Source organism: Centropristis striata, chromosome 16 (genome assembly GCF_030273125.1).
Source record: "Centropristis striata isolate RG_2023a ecotype Rhode Island chromosome 16, C.striata_1.0, whole genome shotgun sequence".
NCBI classification, from domain to species: Eukaryota; Metazoa; Chordata; class Actinopteri; order Perciformes; family Serranidae; genus Centropristis; species Centropristis striata.
Window position 1 is genome coordinate 18,504,034 of NC_081532.1, and position 19,550 is coordinate 18,523,583.

The 19,550-nt window shown below is 37.4% G+C and overlaps 2 protein-coding genes across 2 annotated transcripts; one reads left to right on the forward strand and one right to left on the reverse strand.

Moving 5' to 3' along the window:
* The first annotated feature begins 171 nt into the window (after positions 1 to 171).
* ppp2r3c (protein phosphatase 2, regulatory subunit B'', gamma) lies at positions 172 to 12,370 on the forward strand. The gene is made up of 13 exons (XM_059352576.1): positions 172 to 387; positions 482 to 606; positions 5,428 to 5,532; positions 5,663 to 5,775; positions 8,171 to 8,268; positions 8,496 to 8,566; positions 8,662 to 8,794; positions 8,950 to 9,005; positions 9,644 to 9,719; positions 9,846 to 9,982; positions 10,214 to 10,351; positions 10,759 to 10,818; positions 11,663 to 12,370. Exons 1-13 carry the CDS (start codon positions 321 to 323, stop codon positions 11,855 to 11,857), a joined length of 1,374 nt encoding a protein of 457 aa, XP_059208559.1. The 5' UTR covers positions 172 to 320; the 3' UTR covers positions 11,858 to 12,370.
* Positions 12,371 to 13,969: 1,599 nt separating this feature from the next.
* Positions 13,970 to 19,252, reverse strand: fam177a1 (family with sequence similarity 177 member A1). The gene is made up of 5 exons (XM_059352577.1): positions 19,116 to 19,252; positions 17,421 to 17,606; positions 16,541 to 16,607; positions 16,005 to 16,102; positions 13,970 to 15,613 (listed from the first exon to the last, which is right to left on the reverse strand). The coding sequence occupies exons 1-5, from the start codon at positions 19,182 to 19,184 to the stop codon at positions 15,413 to 15,415; spliced, it is 621 nt and encodes a 206-aa protein (XP_059208560.1). The 5' UTR covers positions 19,185 to 19,252; the 3' UTR covers positions 13,970 to 15,412.
* Positions 19,253 to 19,550: the final 298 nt, after the last annotated feature.

A 19,550-nucleotide genomic window follows, 5' to 3' on the forward strand; every position in this document is an offset into this window, starting at 1 on the left:
TATTATACTTCCTAATATGTTTGCTTGGATGTCTTAAGGATTAGTGTTTTTATTTCAATTTATATTTGGATATTTAGATAGATATTTACCTTGGTTTTCGACTTTTGTGGGGTTTGCGTTCTCCAAAATAAAGAAAAGTAATCTCATTTTATTTTGAAATAGGAAATTCAAACCGGAAGCGACATTCATATTCACTCAGCAACTTAACGTTGTCCAATTTTAGGTGGCTTGAAGTCTACTTAATCGCTGTTTTTTTACTTCTAGACTGGAAATGTTATACTGTTATACTGACCAAATATTATATTAACTTCGAATTAGCTATGGCTAAAGAACAACAGCCTCATTGGTCGGATATTTTGAAAAGGAGGTTAGCAAACACCAAAAAAGGTGAGACAAAATGTAAACTTGACGTTACGTACTGGCTAATGCTAGCTACTTGGTTAGCTAAGTCAACATTAACTCTCTTTTTATCCCTTTACAGATGAGAGAAGCGACGAGGAAAAGAAAACAGAAGAAACTGAGCTGTTCACCAAATATTATACAGAGTGGAAAGGCGGAGGCGACAGTGACAAGTCCTACAGGAGCATCCCACGGTTTTACTACAGGGTATTATTTAAATACATAACTATAAATAACTCAGTGAAAAGTGTTGCTTTTATGTCATCTTGGTTAGGTTATGGTACAAGTAGGACTGCAACCAAAATGTATCTATGTTCAATACCGATTCATTTGTAGATTTTTCTTTTTCGCTGTTGTTGTTGTTGTTGTTGAAAGTGTATCAGCTTTTTAGACGATACAAAAAAGGCCACTGAATGGCAGAACATCCTAAAGTGTGTTGATAATATACGACACCAGAACAAAACAAACCAGTGAAAAACAGTTTTTTATGAAAACCTGTCCCACACTGAAAAAAATTTACTTAAAAAAAGCTAGGCAAGTTTTTCCACACAGAAAGTGTTTGTAATCTTTACTCAGGCTGTTTCTTTTTTTTTGTAACTTATTTTTTATTCATTTTTTCCTTTCAACAGTTACAGTGTCAGGGCACATCATACATACATACATGGTCATACACTCATTCTTATATCAATGTCCTTATTGTTCAGTGACAATGGTGGTGTCCTCTTCTCATCTTCTGTAATCAGTCCATTTTTCACATTTATCCTCAAATTGTGACTCTTGTAGTCTCAATTTATGAGTGATTTTCTCCATTACAAGAATCTCTTCTACAGTGCACATCCACTGCTCCTCGGTCGGAGGATCTACCTTGTACCACATTCTGGTAATTGATTTTTTACTGGCTGGCAGCAGTACTTTAACAAGATACTCGTCCTCTTTTTGTATTATATCATGTGTTAAATTCCCCAAATAGAGTATCTTACATGTTTTTGGTATCTCATATCCTATTATTTTTTGTAACCCCCTCCATATTTTATCCCAATATCCTTCTAACTTTTGGCAGGACCAGAATATATGTGTGTGGTCCGCATCTATGTGGCCGCATGCTCTCCAACATGGCTGCTGAATAGATACCATCCCTTTCCTAATCTTTGGAGGTATAAAAAATCGGGCCACATTCTTCCAGTTGAATTCTCTCCAGATACCTCGAGCTAGTGGACGTGCACTGCAGTTTACAAATATTGAACCACTCTTCCTCTGTTATTTGTTCTTTTAATTCCTTTTCCCATTTTTCTTTGATATAAAGGGAGGAAGACTTTCTACATGACATCAAACTTTTATAAAGGACTGAAATTACTCTGCATTTTTTACCTTCATAAGCTTTCCTAAATACCTCAACAACTTCATTATCAGTATCTGTTTTTATCTCTTTCTCATAATAATCTTTTATTTGCAGGTAGCGATATCGTTCATGTTCATCTAATCCAAATCTATCCCTCAACTTCTCAAAACTCTGCAGCTTACCCCGTTCAACCATTGTACATATCGCTGTAATCCCTTTTCTTACCCATTGCTTAAACCCTTTGTCATTTATCCCAGGTATAAACCTATCGTCAAATGCAAACCAACTCAAATTCTTTATCTCTTTTTCCAGTTTGTACCTTTCAACAACGGTATTCCAAATTTCGATTGTAGTTTTGGTTATTAAATCCAATTGGTTACCTATTTTTCCCAGTAGGCCTTTATGTGCTATCAAATTTCTTACTTCAACATCTGCCTGCTCTATTTCTATACTTTTCCATCTTGAAAAATATTCATTATTACACCAGTATATCAAGGGTCTAATTTGTGCAGCATAGAAATACTCCTCGAGGTTTGGCAAAGCCAGTCCTCCCTTATCTTTAGGGAGCTGCAGAGTTTTGTACCTCATCCTAGGTTTCTTCCCTCCCCATATAAACCTTGATATCCACCTGTCCCACTCAGTAAACTGCTTTGGTGGAATCGTTACGGGCAGAGACTGAAACAAGTATAAAAGTTTTGGTAAAACATTTATCTTAATTATCTCTATCCTTGAGCTGAAGTCTAAAATAATAGCAGACCATCTCTCCAAGTCTCTCAGAATTTCTTGATTTATTTTGGTGTAATTTGCGTCATATAACTTGTCTATTCCTTCCATGAGGGAGGAATCTTGCCTGATCTCAGACTATAATTAAATGAGCCCTGAAGTAGTGGGATTAACTCTTCCTTGAATGTTTTATAAAAGAAAGCTCCCAATCCATCAGCTCCTGGTGACTTCCCTGATTTTAACCGATTAATTGCCTCTTGGATCTCTTCTGCTGTAATCTCTGAAGTAAACATTTCATTTTGCTTTGTACCTATTGTTGGCAAATCCAAGTTGTCTAGAATCTCCATCATTTGTTCTTCCCGTACATGAGAAGGTTGTGAGTATAAATTGTAGTAATATTTCTCAAATACCTTTTCTATTTCTTCTGGTTCATACAGAGTTTTATTGGTCGCAGGGTCCCTTATTTTATAAATATTAGTTATTGTTTATTGTTTCCTTAAGCGTCGAGCCAACACTTTAGTAGCTTTAGATCCTCCCTCATAGTAAGTCTGTTTTATAAACCTTGCTTTCCTTTCTACCTCTTCCAACAATATATCATCTATTTTTTCCCTAACTTCTTTAATCTGATTGAGTATGTCTGAATCTTTTAATTGCTTGTGTTGCTGTTCCAGTTCTTTTAATTTCTCAGTTTGTTTCTGATATGTTTCTAGTCTGACTCTCTTTAAAAATGCTGTGTGAGAAATCAGCCTCCCTCTAATCACTGCCTTAAGAGCATCCCATAAGACTGTTGGGTCAACTTCCCCGTTATCATTTTCCCCCCGGTATCTAGTTATTTCCCCTTTTTTTTCTCTAACCAGTCTCTTACTATTCAATATACCTTCATTGAGTCTCCATACTGTATTTTTCCTCCTATTGTTCAAATGAATTTCTAAGTAAATTGCGCTATGGTCTGACACATCAGCCACTCCTATCTTGCACTCCCTCACTTTGTGTATGTCTCCTTTACTCATTAAAAAATAGTCAATTCTGGAGTACATGGCATGTGCAGCTGAATAGTGGGTATAATCCCGGTCAAGTGGGTGAAGTTCTCGCCATACATCCTGTACATCCATTTCTGACATCATTGTATTCATATACCTATTCATTTGTTTTTTGTTTCTCTTCGTACTTGTAGTGTCTAACCCGTAATTCAGTACCACATTAAAATCCCCACCACACACTAATGTCCCTTCTGTTTCCATATTCATAAGATCAAAAACTTTTCTATAAAATGCTTTCCCGCTTTCAGGAGGAGCATACACACATGAACATTGTCACCAATTGGTTTTCTAATTTCCCTTTTATCATAATATATCTTCCCTTCTTGTCACTAATTTCTTTGGTCAATTCGAAGTTTACTGTATTAGAGATCAGTATCATCACGCCCCTCTTGTGAGTATGCCCAAAGGAACTGGAAAATGAGTTCTTGTAGCCCAACTTTTTAAACTTTACATGTTCCTCTTGTGATAGGTGGGTTTCTTGAAGGAAGATAACCTGCATTTTCTCTCTTCTAAACTTAGCTAAAACTTTATTTGTTTTTTTGATACTGTTTAAGCCATTGATATTCAGAGACACCACCGTTATATCACTACCAGTATGCTGCATTGATCATATCCCTTAAAATAGTGCCTAGTCCCTCCACTGTAATGTTATCAACCAACGTTTTCTCATGAACAAGATATGAACGAACACAAAAACTGAACTCCCCAGCAGAAAAGGGCCTCATTCCCCATAGGCCCTGTCTCCCTGTTGGCGGGAGTGGGGGATAACTTTTTCTGAACAAAAGGCCCCCCCTAGTAGTTTGGATCGTACCTGAAATAGGCCCATCCATCCGACTAGATAAGTCCAACAGTTACTAACCTACTAGCTCTTCCAGTCGATTCAAACATTAGAGAAGTCTTATTTGTGGGAGAGAGAGGGTAGTCTTAAAATTACACATTTTGAGTCCTCCTTAAAAAAAAAAGAAAAAGAGAGTGGGGTATTTATTATCTGGACAGTTTTGGTGGTTCTATGAACTTACCCAACCAACAGATAGTCTTTGACCTTAACACAAAAAAAACAGGAGGCATTCAACTCCCCCCCACATCCTTGTCCCCTCATCTTCTAAATTCTTGCAGCTTTGCTCTTGCTCGGTTCGCCGCGTCTTGATTGGCGTCCTCGGCTGCGGCGGAGCCTGTGTTTATCACCTGCCTCTCTCCGACGCGTTGCCATGGCGAAGCTCTCTGGATCCGGTCCTCCAGTGAGGGTTCATTGCCGCGCTGTTCGCCGATCTCCAGCCCTCTTTTCCGCATGTCCCGCGCTGCATCTTCGGCGTTATTGTAAATCTTGGCCCCGACTCAGGCTGTTTCTAAGTAATATTTATTTGATAGAACCACTTTTTTGAAAATACACAAGTAAATTGCAGATTCACTGATGTCCCTCAATTACATTTTACTTGGAAATATCAACTAATTAAGCCAATGAACTGGTTTAGTGAATATTACTTGGAACGAATTATTCAATTTACATACAAAACTGAGGACGATAATAACAAACAATCACTAAGTAATGCACTACATGGAAAACTGCTACTTTAAAGTAAAAGCACTGAATTCGTATTTCTTTGTAAAATTTATATAGGTGATTGAAATAATAATTACAGGGCTTTTTTTCAGTGCACAACTCAGTTGTTTGATAGTTTGATCATTTTGAACAGTGACTATGTGCCTTTATACATTGTATTGTAAGGTGCAGCAAGAATATAGAAACAGTGGTGGTGGTAGTAATAATGTTGATCATGTTATAACTGATGTAGAAACACCAGCGTACAAGGTGCTACGATACAGCCTTGCTGTTTAATAAGAAAAATGTGCAGAAGTTAAAATAATTCAGACGATGATGATGATGATGATGATGATGATGATGATGATGATGATGATGTTCTCTAGCTACCAGCAGAGGATGAAGTGTTACTTCAGAAACTGAGAGAGGAATCCAGAGCCGTCTTCCTCCAGAGGAAGAGCAGGGAGCTGCTGGATAATGAAGAACTACAGGTAAAACACACTTGAAGTAGTCAGTAATAACCTAACGACTCACTTTTGCATGAACAACACCAACTTAAGTTTGTTATTTGGTGCCCATATACTTTGATGACTTTCTATTTTCCTGTTTGTCCTTCTGCAGAATCTGTGGTTTCTGCTTGATAAGCACCAGGTGCCTCCAGTGAGCGGAGAGGAAGCCATGATCAGCTATGAAGCATACCTGCAGGTGGGGGAGAAGGCCGGGCCCAAGTGCAAGTAAGAAACAGGAAGTAGATCTTTCCTGGCAACAGCACAGTTTTGGTAAAACCCCCTGTGTAAATCTTGTTTTATGTGTTTGCACCAAGGATTCAGGCTCGATCAAAGGTTGATTGTGGAAAATCCCCCAGTCACCTTGACTTTATATCCCTCTGGCATCAGTGTGTCTATTCAGGCAAAAACACATAAAAATCCTAAATGCTTTGTTAATGTGATCACTGCAGTTGGAGGTTGCCAGAGATGGATTTGTTGATATCAAACCATCAAAACTACATATGCACTCTTAAGCAATAAAAATCAACTTTTGAACCAGGAATTGAACGCATATAAAGCAGATGATTAATGTGTCACTTTATGTCCAGTTTTATACATAAATATAACTTTTGCACTTAAAAATGACTAAAAACAACTAGACCTATGTTGTCTTTTATTTGGAGTTGTGTACTTACTCTTCCCAAATGTTTCCAACAATTTTCAAATCTAAAGAAATCCATAATATTTTTTTTACAGCATTGTGGTTGTCTGCCAGTAGCTGTCATAAATTTACCATAAACATTTAAACCACATTTTTAGCCAACCCGTTCTCATTCCCAAAGCGTAATATATATTCACATCTCACACTCAGAGCACTCAAAGGGCTGTGGGAATCTAAGTCTGTTAGGGCAGATTTCCAAGGTTTGAAAAAAATAAAACTTTGTCATAGAGCTAAACCAAATACATCACCGGAAAGGTCTTGGCCTGGAGAGTAACATGTATCAATTTCAAGGTTCTATAATATTCTTGCTTTGAGATATTGACCTTTGAACCTTAACCCTGGGGCATATTTAAATGATTATAACTAAGAGACAAAAAGGGTTACAGACATGAGACCTACTGTTATAGAAAGGTGTTGACATGGACTATAATGTGAGCATAGTCACTAAGGGGTGGGAGTGGGGGGGCTTTAGGATATGCTGAAAAAATAACAAATCCCCCATTGAACAAGACAATATTTAAATTCTGATGCCAAAAATGTGATTGACATCCCCTCAAACCCCTGGAAAGCCACTAATTAAGTATTTCCAACTTCCAATTTTAGGGGAAAACCTGTTTTATTAAAAAAACTACAACTCCCTAGACCTCTCGTTTTGTAGTTCTTCCCTATTAGGGCTGTGAAAACCTATTTCTACCCAATATATCGAATATCACACACTGTCTAATAAATAATTATACTGTATGTATATTATCTATGCTAAAAAAAGACAACAATGTTTGTTTAATGAAGATATTTTAACTAAAACAGGAGAGCAGAGTCGGGGCCATTTACAGTGGAGCGCGATTCAATGAGACCGCACAGCACATCTGGGAGGATCGGACCACATCCGGTATGATCGCGGTAGATTATAAAATAAAACAGATTTCAAAATAACACACAGCGGATCGTCTTTTTCTGGCGAGATCTTCGCCACAAAGTGATTATGTACATTCACTGAGTGAATATTAAGAAAATAAAACATATATTTCTCGCTAGAAATGTAATCAAAATCCATTTTTATGCAGAAACAAAGTCAAAATATATATATTTTTTTCACTAAAAATGAGAGAAATGTCCGCCAGCGGAGGGCCGTAAAACAAACGAATAAAAGTTTATTTCTCAGAATCGAAGGAGAAAAAAATGATACTGAGAGCCACAACATGAAGCTATTTTATTGTTGAATTATCAGTGAGACTTTGATGTGTTTGTGTTGAGAAATGTTGACGATGTCATTAAAAGAAATCCTTAAAATAGGGAGAAAAATACTTCCTTGCACAGGGTCCTTGGTTCTCCAATCAGATTGTCGCTGGCAGCGTCATGGAGGGCCGTGATCGGGATATTATTGGAGTGAATAGACGGCTGTAGCTTCTGCTCTAAGCGTTTCTCAGCGCCGCGAGCGGGTTTATATTGGAGTCAATTGAGAACCCAGAGCGTTTCACACAGACGTGGAAGGGTACCCTTTGCGTCAGTATGATACGTCTAGGGGTGTGACAAATCGTCGGTATATTACGCTTTGGGAATGAGAACGGGTTGTTTTTAGCATGCACTATTGTTCTTTAACTACATTTTTTAACCGGATGAAGGATTTCATCCTGAACAACAATGAACACTGAAGAAATCCTACTATGCTACCTCAGGACATCACCAAAATGATATGTAGTGCAGTTAAAGGGATGAATATTAAAAACTGAAAATTGCTTTTACTGTGGAGTGAAATCTGACATTTTAACGTGTATAGCAGAGACTAAATTCAGGTAAGATAGTTGTGTATGTAGGGAAAGGAACATGGTAACGGCAGATGTAAAGGAGGGACTTCAGATCAAATAGAGTATGGTAATAAAAGTAACAGTTTCTATTCCTTCTCTCCTCTCTTTCCTTAAGAAAATTCTTCACAGCCAGAGTTTACTCCAAGCTGCTCCATAGTGACCCTTATGGCAGGATCTCCATCATGCAGTTCTTTAACTACGTCATGAGAAAAGGTCTGGATCTTCATTATCTTGTCTACATCTTTTCAAATAGCAGTTAGCAAAAACCTTTAAATACAAACTATCTATCTATAATATATCTTTAGAAGGCAGAACAACAAAAACAAGGCTCCTTTACTACAGGAACATGGAGATATTTTTCTGTGATGTTTGGTTTACATAACTGGATTCATCTAAACTGCAACTGAATGTTGCTTATTTTATTCTCTCTGTGGATCTAGTATGGCTGCATCAGACCCGAATAGGTCTAAGTCTGTATGATGTAGCAGGACAGGGCCACCTCAGAGAGTCGGTGAGTTTTTTCTCTTGAAAGTAATAAGCAGCCAGTGAGAGAATAATGGTTTGCATTAGTACTGAAATTTAAAAGCACGCCATTATTCTGTAAAGGACCTGGAGAACTACATCCTGGAGCTGATCCCCACTCTGCCTCAGCTGGACGGATTGGAGAAGTCCTTCTACTCTTTCTACGTCTGCACTGCTGTTCGCAAGTTCTTCTTCTTCCTCGACCCTCTCAGAACAGGTGAGACTAACCCCACACATGTTGAAAATTAAGAAATTAAGAAAATAACAGATGGAGGCAATAGGTAAAGAAGATGCAGCACTGACAATATTGTGTATAGAGATTAACAAAGTCAACATTTTTTTACTGATGGTGTTTGTGTTTTTTTTCTTCAGGAAAGATTAAAATCCAGGATATATTGGCATGCAGTTTTCTGGATGACCTGTTGGAGGTAGAATTTTTTGGTTACAGACATTTTATAACTTTCAATTGATTGTGTAGGTAAATGTGATAAACTGTTTAAATTTCTAAATTACCATCAGGCAGTTAAAGAAAAACTTTGGCATCCCTTTAGTGCAATTGCACTCCCTCAGTGTACTAAAAAGTGTTTGTTTTTATCACAAAGAGGCTCAGATTGCTCAGACACTTATAATAACAATCTGAGCCTGTCAGTGGCAAATACAAACGCTTTGATGATGCACAATGTCCTGGAGGATTTTATGATTGCGTTTTAGCAGCTGCCTGCTCCAGAACTCTGGCACAATACTGGACCAATTCCAAAAACTGTTCTCCTCATTAGTCACTTAGACACAAAACCGTGGGAAAATAGGGTCCAGGTTTAAAAATACAGAAGTTTCCCTTAATAGGAATTTATTTTTGTAATTGTCTTCCTGAGAGACTTGTCATTTTATATCTGTGCTATATGAAAGATGAATGCTGTTTTTCTTTCTTCTTACCTTATGAAATGGTCCGACATTACAAGGCAAAGTCGTCGTCAAGGAATTCTCTCACAAGCTTAAAGATCAGCTGAGGTCATTTATTGCTTCTTGTTCTCTCACTCTATCTTTCTCTCTTCCTCTGTGCTCTTAGTTGAGAGATGAGGAGCTTTCTAAAGAGAGTCAGGAGTCTAACTGGTTCTCAGCCCCCTCAGCTCTCCGAGTCTACGGTGAGAAAATGACAGGTTTCCCATCATATATTCAGTGTCAGCTAAATGTGAATCTGGGATTCTGTGTCAGGAGAAATAAAGTAGCATGGATGTAGATGTCTGGATTTTTCTGCTGTGTCTCGACAGGCCAGTACCTCAACCTGGATAAGGACCACAATGGCATGTTGAGCAAAGAGGAGCTTTCACGGTACGGTACAGCCACGCTCACCTCAGTCTTCTTGGACAGGGTGTTTCAGGAATGCCTCACCTACGACGGAGAAATGGTACGATCTACAACAGCAGCTCTCACTGTGAAGCTCCCAGCATGTTATTCATATCATTAAGTAGTAGTTGTTATGTTTGTCATCAAGGCTTTCTTCTAATTACTCACCTGTCTGTATGTTAATGTTCATGTTAGACGCACATATTAGATGACACTTTTCTTATGCTAGATCTAATTTTATACTATATTTCCAGTAAAAATTTATATTTGTGCTCCTCTTCTTCTCTCTCAGGACTACAAGACCTATCTAGACTTTGTACTGGCGTTGGAAAACAGGAAGGAGCCAGCAGCGTTGCAGTATATTTTTAAACTTTTGGACATGGAGAATCGAGGATACCTCAACGTCTTCTCCCTCAACTATTTCTTCAGGGTATCAACAAACACACTCATGGTTTCAAAATCAATACACATATGCAATAAATACCTTCTGTGTCACCATAGTCTGATTCTGTCCCTGCATCCCAAGACCGTTATGATTGTTTAAAAAAGTAGAAACAAGCTGGAGTGGTTTTCCCTCAATAGCAGAATGAGCACTGTACAGATAGGTCTGGCCATGCAAGACTAGTTTCGTTATAGTGATCATCCACTTGTTTAATCATTTGTTAACATTCCTTACTTGTCATCCCAGCTCCTGACTATGAGCTATTTTTTAAAGTCCAAGGTCTAGCTTGATATTTAATGAGACAATCAGAAATACAAGCTCACACACACCACAAACACACTTTTACGCTCACTGTGTTGTGTCAGTGTTTTGACACTGTTTGCTTTGTTCTTCAGGCAATTCAGGAGCAGATGAAAATCCACGGTCAGGAGCCAGTCAGCTTCCAGGATGTCAAGGTATACTGCACACACACACATTTTCCTTAAGTTTAAAGCAGGGATGGGCAACTTAAATGCTGGAGGGGGCCACAATTTTTCATCGACACTACCACAGGGCCACATATAGGACCGTGCACTTAACCAGATATGATGAAACTGCAATTTTAAATCTGTCTACAGTGCAGTAATTTTTTTAGTGACCAATTTTTTATTGATTTTTCCATTTAGTTTAAAACAAACAAACGAGCAGGTGTGGCAAGCATCAATTGGGCAATAAAATCAACAGCAACAAAGAAAATAAAATGGTAGTGTAGCATAACAAATAAACAAAAACAAAAAAAATAACAATGGCAATACTACCAACCAAACATAACAATATTGAGTGTTGAAAAATAAGAAAAAGGGGAAAAAAAGAAAGGAAAAAAATAAGTTAAAAAATAATAATAATAATAATAATAATAATAATGATGATGAAAAATAGATAGAAAATACAGTGCAGTAACTTAACATATTTCATGCTCAAATGCATGTGTAACAGTATAAATAGGAATACAAAAGGCTTGAAGCAAATAAAAAATAACCACTTACTGTGATTTCTTTCTTTTTTTTTTAGTGCAAGAACAGCAGACCAACATTAATTGCAAGAAGTAATTTTGTGCATTTTTACACTGCACTTTTAAGATGTCATGCTAAAATGCATGTAGTTGTACTGAGGGCCACTTCAATATTATAAAAAGCTAGTAATAATAAATAAAGACAGTAGCTGGTACCGGTAATAATGAATGTCATGTACATCTTCCACTGTCTGACATTGCTATTTATTTATTTATTTATTTACACTGTGATGGCTGCCTCTCCTCAGGATGAGATCTTTGACATGGTGAAGCCTAAAGACCCGTACAAGATCACCCTCCAGGACTTGGTGAACAGCTGTCAGGGGGATACCGTCAGCAGCATCCTGATTGACCTCAACGGCTTCTGGACGTACGAGAACAGAGAAGTGCTGGTTGCGAACGACAGCGACAGCAGCAACACGGCTGACCTTGACGACAGCTGAGGATGATTTGGGGTTGAAGTGTGGTAGAGACACTCCTGTTAGTTTCACTCCAAACCTGAAAGCCAAGTGTCCTGCAGTGAACTGGTGCCGAAACGGGTCCCTCTGGTTAAGTTTGACCTAAATTTGAATGTGAGAACCTTGAGGAACAGCCAGACATGTTGCTTTGTGTTCCTGTTTGTTATTTTCCTGTTACGAGTTTGTTAATGAAATCTTTAAAATAGATGTTTCCTTTTTCATGTAATTTTCTGACGATGCCTCAATGTTTCAGTTGTCTTTATAAAATGAAAGCACCTCCTTCTTATGTTATCTTGTGCTGTGAGAAAGTCAAAAAGTCCAAATACAAGCATGTAATAAATGACCGGATGTCAAATTAAACTTTTTCAGCAGCTGAAAAAATCGACAAACCTAAATCGACACTTTAGCTCAGTGTTTTGGTTCCCCATGCTTGTTTTGGAATATAATTGTATGACTGAATTTTATGAGATGTGTCTATCTATAAAAGCAAGAAGGGTGTGTGTGTGTGTGTGTATGTGTGTCTAGGGCATATATGGTAAATATAAATGGGGTGCACTTATATAGCGCTTTTATCCAAAGCGCTTTACACTACACACTACACTCATTCACACACACATTCATAGTGGTGGCGGAGGCTACCACCTGCCACCATTGGGGATTCATTCACACACCAATGAATGCAGCATCGGGATTGGGGGTTCAGCATCTTGCTCAAGGATACTTTGACATGTAGCTGCCATGGTCGGGGATCAAACCACCAACCTTCCGGTTACTGGATGAAAGCTCTACCAACTGAGCCACAGCCGCATATCTCGCTGACCGTTAGTCAGACTGACCTAAGATTTCGTATGTGGCTTGTGCATGGCATGAAGGTGTGCATCCTCGATTTTGAAGATTTTTTAATTCATATTTCAAAAAATATTATTTACGTAGGGCATGTAGCGGCATTGTACTGTTTCTGATCGGACGTCTTTTAGGGGAGCTCCGCCCCATTGTGTGATAGGCCTACACCTGGTCAGTAACCCAATTCACTCGATTTCCACCCCTGACTCATCTCATCTGTAAGTCTATTTAGCCTACCTATCTTTCAGAGTTTTAAAGTGCGCTACAAGGTTTGATTTTCAATATTCTAATAGTTTCCAGCAAATATCAATGTTCAATGTGTATGTGCTTTAAGTGTTTTATGGAGTTGCAGATGTTGTAGTGGTCTGCATAGCCACAAGATATGAAACACAATAGTTATCAATCTACATATTCCACAACACACCTAATAACCCTTACTCACATTCACATCCATGTTTGTGCTGCAGGTAAACTTATTCCCTCCTATATCTGTGTATATATGTCTTACCATGTTGAATGATTAAGTTTCTTTTTCTTAAAATAACTATTTCTGTGTCTTTTTATCTCACTATACATCCATGTATTACCCAATATACACTTTGTGTATTAACACTACGCAAGAGTATTACACCCCATTGTACATCCCACTTTCACACACAACCTCATTTGGCCATAATTGAAAAATCTACTTAATCTCCCACTATTTGCATCAAACTTCCTATGGGCACTGAACTAGTAGGAACAAACTCTTCATGTTTACAAAGGGTTGGAGGTCATTATCGATGAAGATGCAATGTGAGAACATTAAAAACTACAAACTACAATTAGGGAAACGTTCTAGGAAGTAAAACAGGTGGTTAATTATTTTATAATAAATAGGAACAACTATGATTCATCATATGTATATTAAAAACAACCAAAAGTCAACATGAATATTTACCTGTTTTATTAACACAGAGAAAATATAAATATGTATATACATGTTCATTAAAGGTTTGTTAAAATAACTTGCATATGTTGGCCCTTTTTCACATTTTAAAAAAGCCAGAATAGTTTCCTTCATTGACAAGTGATTGACATTCACCCATCAAGTGTTATTAACAAAGTATGGTCTGATATGTTGGAATTTCACTTTCTTTAAAGCCCATTTAAAATCTCTTCTTGAACTGCGTCATTTATCGGCATCTGCACTGATATCTGAGGCCTGCCACCACAACACAGCCATGTCAGAGGATAAAAATAATCAATAAGAGGCTTACGATTGCTCTGTCTCAGCATTACGCCGGTTGCGCAGCTAAACAGTCATATGAAAAGCTTCTACAAGGACACTTTAAGAACACACACATCAAGGTAGTAGCACTATATGTGGGCAGCCTTTCAGGCCAGTGTAGATCAATACATTTGAGTACTAGCAGATTTGAACTATATTGGTATTATTTAATCTATATTGGCTAAAAATTTGCACTTTTAACATTTCCAAGAGAGAACAATAAGCACTAGATAAATGGTTCTGTTTGTCAACCAATTTAAGTTTCATCACAGAAACACTTCTTTCTTTACATTGCTACTAGTAGAAAGAAAAGACAGATTGAAGTCGATTTTGATCAACCTGCTGCTTCTTGCCCTGCTTCAAATCAACCTGCACAAAAGTATCCAACTGCTGCTGTGACACCTTAAGAAACAATGCAACAAACTTCATCTTACAGACACTATAGTACACAGGAGTCTAGCGATACACTAAGCCCAGTCATCTTCACACTGCCTCCATTTTCAATCTGCTATACGCTCCGGCTTGTTTGTATTTCTTTAATTTATTTTTATTATCACAAATTAACTAAAGTGTAAATTATATATTAGCACACTTTGTAATATCAGCAAATACTGTATTGTTGTTATTGTGCTTTTAAGTAAAGATTTAATAAATAAAACATGTAAGCAAATTGTTTTGCTCTGGAAATACAAATATATCTTAGCAATTATTAATCTGTGAAACCAAACATCATACCTATGAATTTAGCACTTTAATTAACCAGCATTCTGTTAATAAGTCAACATATTACACAAGTTTTTTTCAAAGAGCAAGAACTCTAATTAGCCTTGAGGAAATATACATGACTACTTAAAGGCAGAAGCAGGGTTACCGTTCTGAATATATATTATGTTGAAATTATAAATGACGTTTAATCAGTTTTAGCTTCTGCTGTCATCACTCGCCTGCTTATTAATTAATGAAATGTCTTTGCATATATGTAATAGCAGGATCAACAACTGTTCAGTAGATGTAGCACGTGTCTGTTCCTGTTCTTAATTCAGGACTGGGGCCAATTCACTTTGTTCTCTATACAGTTTAGGGTGGATTTCCATTCATTTAAAATCAATGCAAAGACTTTGATAACTATTTCTCAATACATCCAGCATTTTTTGCAATCAATGCAAAGTGAGTGGAGCCCAGTCCAATTCAGGTCAGCAAACTCAGTCTTGCATATGATTTCAAACTATACACGCACTTACATTCACAGATAAGGATAGTGTGGTCACTTCTACAGCCCTTTTAATGTTTCCCTGCACTGTGTACTAAGATCTTTTTATATAATAAAAATGTAGAAAAACCATAATATTATTAATCTATACAGCTGAGTAAATTAAGGTTTTGCCAACGAATAGAAATTTGTGGATGGTAGTGCTGTGGGTCAGTTTTCAGGAAGGGAGGGGAGAGGGGACTCTGTTGGTGTCTGCAGCGTTGAGAGAAGGTTCAGGTTCCAGCTCAAAGCTAATATTTACAAAGGAGGCTCCAGACGATTCTGGCTGCTCTACAGTTGCAGGGTGAGGTTCTGCCTGCTCCGCAAACCGGCGCTCAGCCATCTCAGACAGATGGTTCTCCTCCTCTTCCTCCTCCTCCTGCAGGAGAACATCAGTGTGCGTTACATTTAAAACTACTAATAGTGGGGTGGTCCGTAGCATAGTGGGTTACACAGGCGCCCCATGTGTAGAGGCTACAGTCCTCGCTGTGGCGGAGCCGGGTTCGAGTCCGGCCTGAGCTCCCTTTGCTGCATGTCCTCCCCTCTGTCACCCCCTTTCTATCTGTCTCATTATCAATAAAGCCTTGAAAAATGGCCAAAAAAATATCTTTAAAAAAAAAAAAAAAAAAAAAAAACTACTAATAGTTATTTGACAGTTTGTGTTTGTGCTCCTGCCTCAGTGTCAACAGCTCTAGGTGTGGTCTCATTTATATTTACACATGAAATTGACATTTGAAACTCAAGGATTTAAGTGTGCATATGTGTCTTACCTCTTTCTTTATACGGTAGTACTCATCGATAGCATACTGGTATTTCGGAGAAGTGATGCCAAACAGAGAGGCCAGTCTCTCTCCCATGTAGTCACACACTGCAGGAAAAACATACAGTCAATAAAGGCATATGCAAACATATGTATTGTCCAGCGAGAAACTGTAAAAAATTGTCTCAAATACTGTAGCAAACTAGGTCTGCAAAATAAAAATAAAAAGATCTCATTACGAATATTTGACTGATATTATACTTGGGATATGATTCACAATATTGGATGGACTCATAATTTTTGCAATATTATTTCCATTATCATTAAAACTTTGTTAATGTGATCATGGTTTGATTTGCGATTTTTTTGCAGGGATCTGTACCAAACAAAGTTTTTTCTAAAGTCTGTAAAATACGATTTAAAAGCTATGACATCATGCCACAATACTTAATTTGAAAAACTCCTCTAAAAACTCTATTTCAAAACTTTGAGATGTAATTGCACCTTGCAATCATGAATGTCAACTGAAGCTGTAGACTACTTTACCTGAGATAGTGGAGGTGCCCATTCTCCACATGTGGAACCAGAAATATGGACCCCAGGTCAGCTTGGACTAAAATACATAAAAAGAGAACATGAGATTTAGATCACACATGCTGGTCAACCACAAAGAACAAGGTTGACATAAGTTTACATCTCAAGCAATTTGGTACCAAGTCAAGCCTAAATTCTGAAAACATGACATGCTTGTTTTTCTACAGTGCTGCAGGTAACGTAGGGAATTTGGCATGCCCAGCTATATGTGCTGCAGCCTGGAGTTAGACCAAGCTTTAAAGTTCCCTATTTCACTTTAATCCTGACAGAACATTACAGCTGAATTTTAGCTTGCATGCAGGGGTAAAAAAACAGGACAAAAAAAGGAGAGGAGAGAAAGTGACCTCAAAATTAACACAGAGTAACATATGTTACTAAGGTTCTATGAATTAATTCTGACCACAAAGAGGCAAATATGTGGATAACAATCAAATCTGGCGATCATATGAAATTAAAAAGAACTAGAGCTATGGAAGTAACTGTGGTTCTTAAGTTCATTGTAATCCTTGTATTTCATCGCATCTCAGGCGATCAGGAAGATGAAATGGATTTTATTGTCCAGTTCTGGTCTTTAACCTTGGTAATGATTTGGGTATCGAGAAGTGTGAAATTTTACTTGTATTGGAATTGGCTACTGAATTTCTGGTATTGTGACATCCCTATTGTCCACGTAAAGCAGCAGTGCAGTATAGTGATAAGGAACATGGTCCTTCAAGTTGATAGCCAGACCTTCAACCACTGTCTTTCTTCAAAAAATATCCCTGTCTGTAATCAAAGTCAAGAAAAGCCTTACATCTGAGGCTAATAGAGACTATAAAACTTTTTGGCCTACCGGATCAACAGTGACGACATCCCTCTTCACAGGCTCCTCCACTTCTTCTTCTTCATCGGTGCTGTACTCCTCCATTGTCTCTCCACTGGCAAAGAAGATGGTCCTGCGGGGAACCTTCACCCTCCCCTGTCTACCCGCAGTGTCTCCTATTTCCACGCTCTCAAAGTCTGTCGCTCCTCCTGGACTCTGTCAAAACAGACAATACATGTACATGATGCAATCTACTGACTTTTATTATTAGTAATCAGTGGCGAAATATGACAAGTACACTTGCTCAAGTGGTGTACTTAAGTACAATTTTGAGGTAGATATAAGAGAAGTATTTCTGTTTATGCTACTGACAAGAGATTATTAACACATATAAAATATATCAAATCAACCAATAAATTATGATGTATTAAGATAACCGACCATATAGAAAGTCATTAAAATTAGCCCAACTTTCACCAGGTTCTACATTTAGGATGCTCACACCGTAATGCATCAATAATAATAACAATACAATAACACACATATAATTCTGAAATGGAATTTTCTGCATAATGAGTACTTTTTATACTTTAAGTATATTTTGATGCTAAAACATTTGCACTTTTAGTGAAGTAATGTTTTTAATCAAGTATTTATATACAGAGGTATTGCTAATTTGATGCAGTTACAGATCTGACTACTTCTTCCAACACTGGAAGTAATATACAGAAATTATTATTACGTTAGCTTTTGTCATGCCCTCCCACACTCTGGTCGCATATTTGGTTAGATTTAACTAAAAAAAACCCACAACAAACTTAACGTTAACTCACTTTTGAATCCTTTTCATGTATTTTCGTGTCTTTATAAGTCATTTTGTGTCTTTTTTGGTCATTTGTGTTTTTTGCGTCTCTTTTTAGTAATTTTGTGTCTTTTTGTGTATTTTTTTGGTCATTAGTCCAACATAAAATGTGATTTTGAATTTTCTTTCTACTTTCAAAACACTATCATGCTCAATAAAGAATTTTAAATGTTGCAAATGTGAACAAAGGTTGCAAATATAACATATAAGAGGGTTACATCCAGTTCTATAAATTTATACAAAATATATTTGACCTTGTCTCCAGTTTTACTTGGTATATCAACATCAAACTGAAACTGGCCTCGTGGAGTTTACAACCAGAACTTTAGAGGTAAATTTACAGTAGGGCTCCACGCTGCAATTTTTGTCATTTTGTGTATTTTTTAGTCTTTTTTTTTTTTTTTTTGTCATTTTGTGTATTTTTTAGTTCTTTTGTGTCTTCTTCTGTGTTTTTTTTTTTTTTTTTTTTGTCATTTTGTCTTCTCATTAGAGATACATTTACAGTAGGGCTCCACGCTGCTTTGTTTTCTAGTCTGGGTGTGATGAAGAAGTCATGCTTTGGAGACTCCAGAGGGTTAACTAACTAAGTTACTAACGTTACATGTCAGCAAATTATTTACCTCAGTAAATACTGTCGCTAGCTACACAATAAGGTTAGTACGGTCAATCGTAACACATTTTATGAGCTAGTGTTTTATGAACGGTTACCGTTACTACTTCAAAGCGCTGGTTCGTATATTAGCTTAGCTACTTTGTGTTTGTTAGCTTCTTAGCTAAGGAAGTGCTGCGCTATTAATATAAAAGTCTTAGTTATATCATTTATAACCAGAAAAAGTGGCAAAAGTGGTGTAGCACGTACTAACCTTATCAGTTTCCATGGTTTGCCCCAGTGAAACATTAACATTAGTTAAATACAAAGACAAATCTGCCATCACATCTCACTTCTTCCAGCTCACCACGACCTGGTTGCCTGGTTCTGCCAGCACCACTTCCTGCTTATTTTCTTCAGAATAAAAGCTGTTTGTGTAAAAACCAGATACTTGACAGCACAATCCAGCCCTGTTGTCGATTCTTTTATTTGGTGTTAACCATAGACTGTATATAAATAAGATGTTAACCCTCTGGAGTCACCAAAAGCACCAAAGCATGACTTTTTCATCACATCCAGACGTAAAAACAAAGCAGCGTGGAGCCCTACTGTAAATTTACCTCTAAAGTTCTGGCTGTAAACTCCATGAGGCCAGTTTCAATTTGATGATGATATACCAAGTAAAACTGGAGACAAGGTCAAATATATT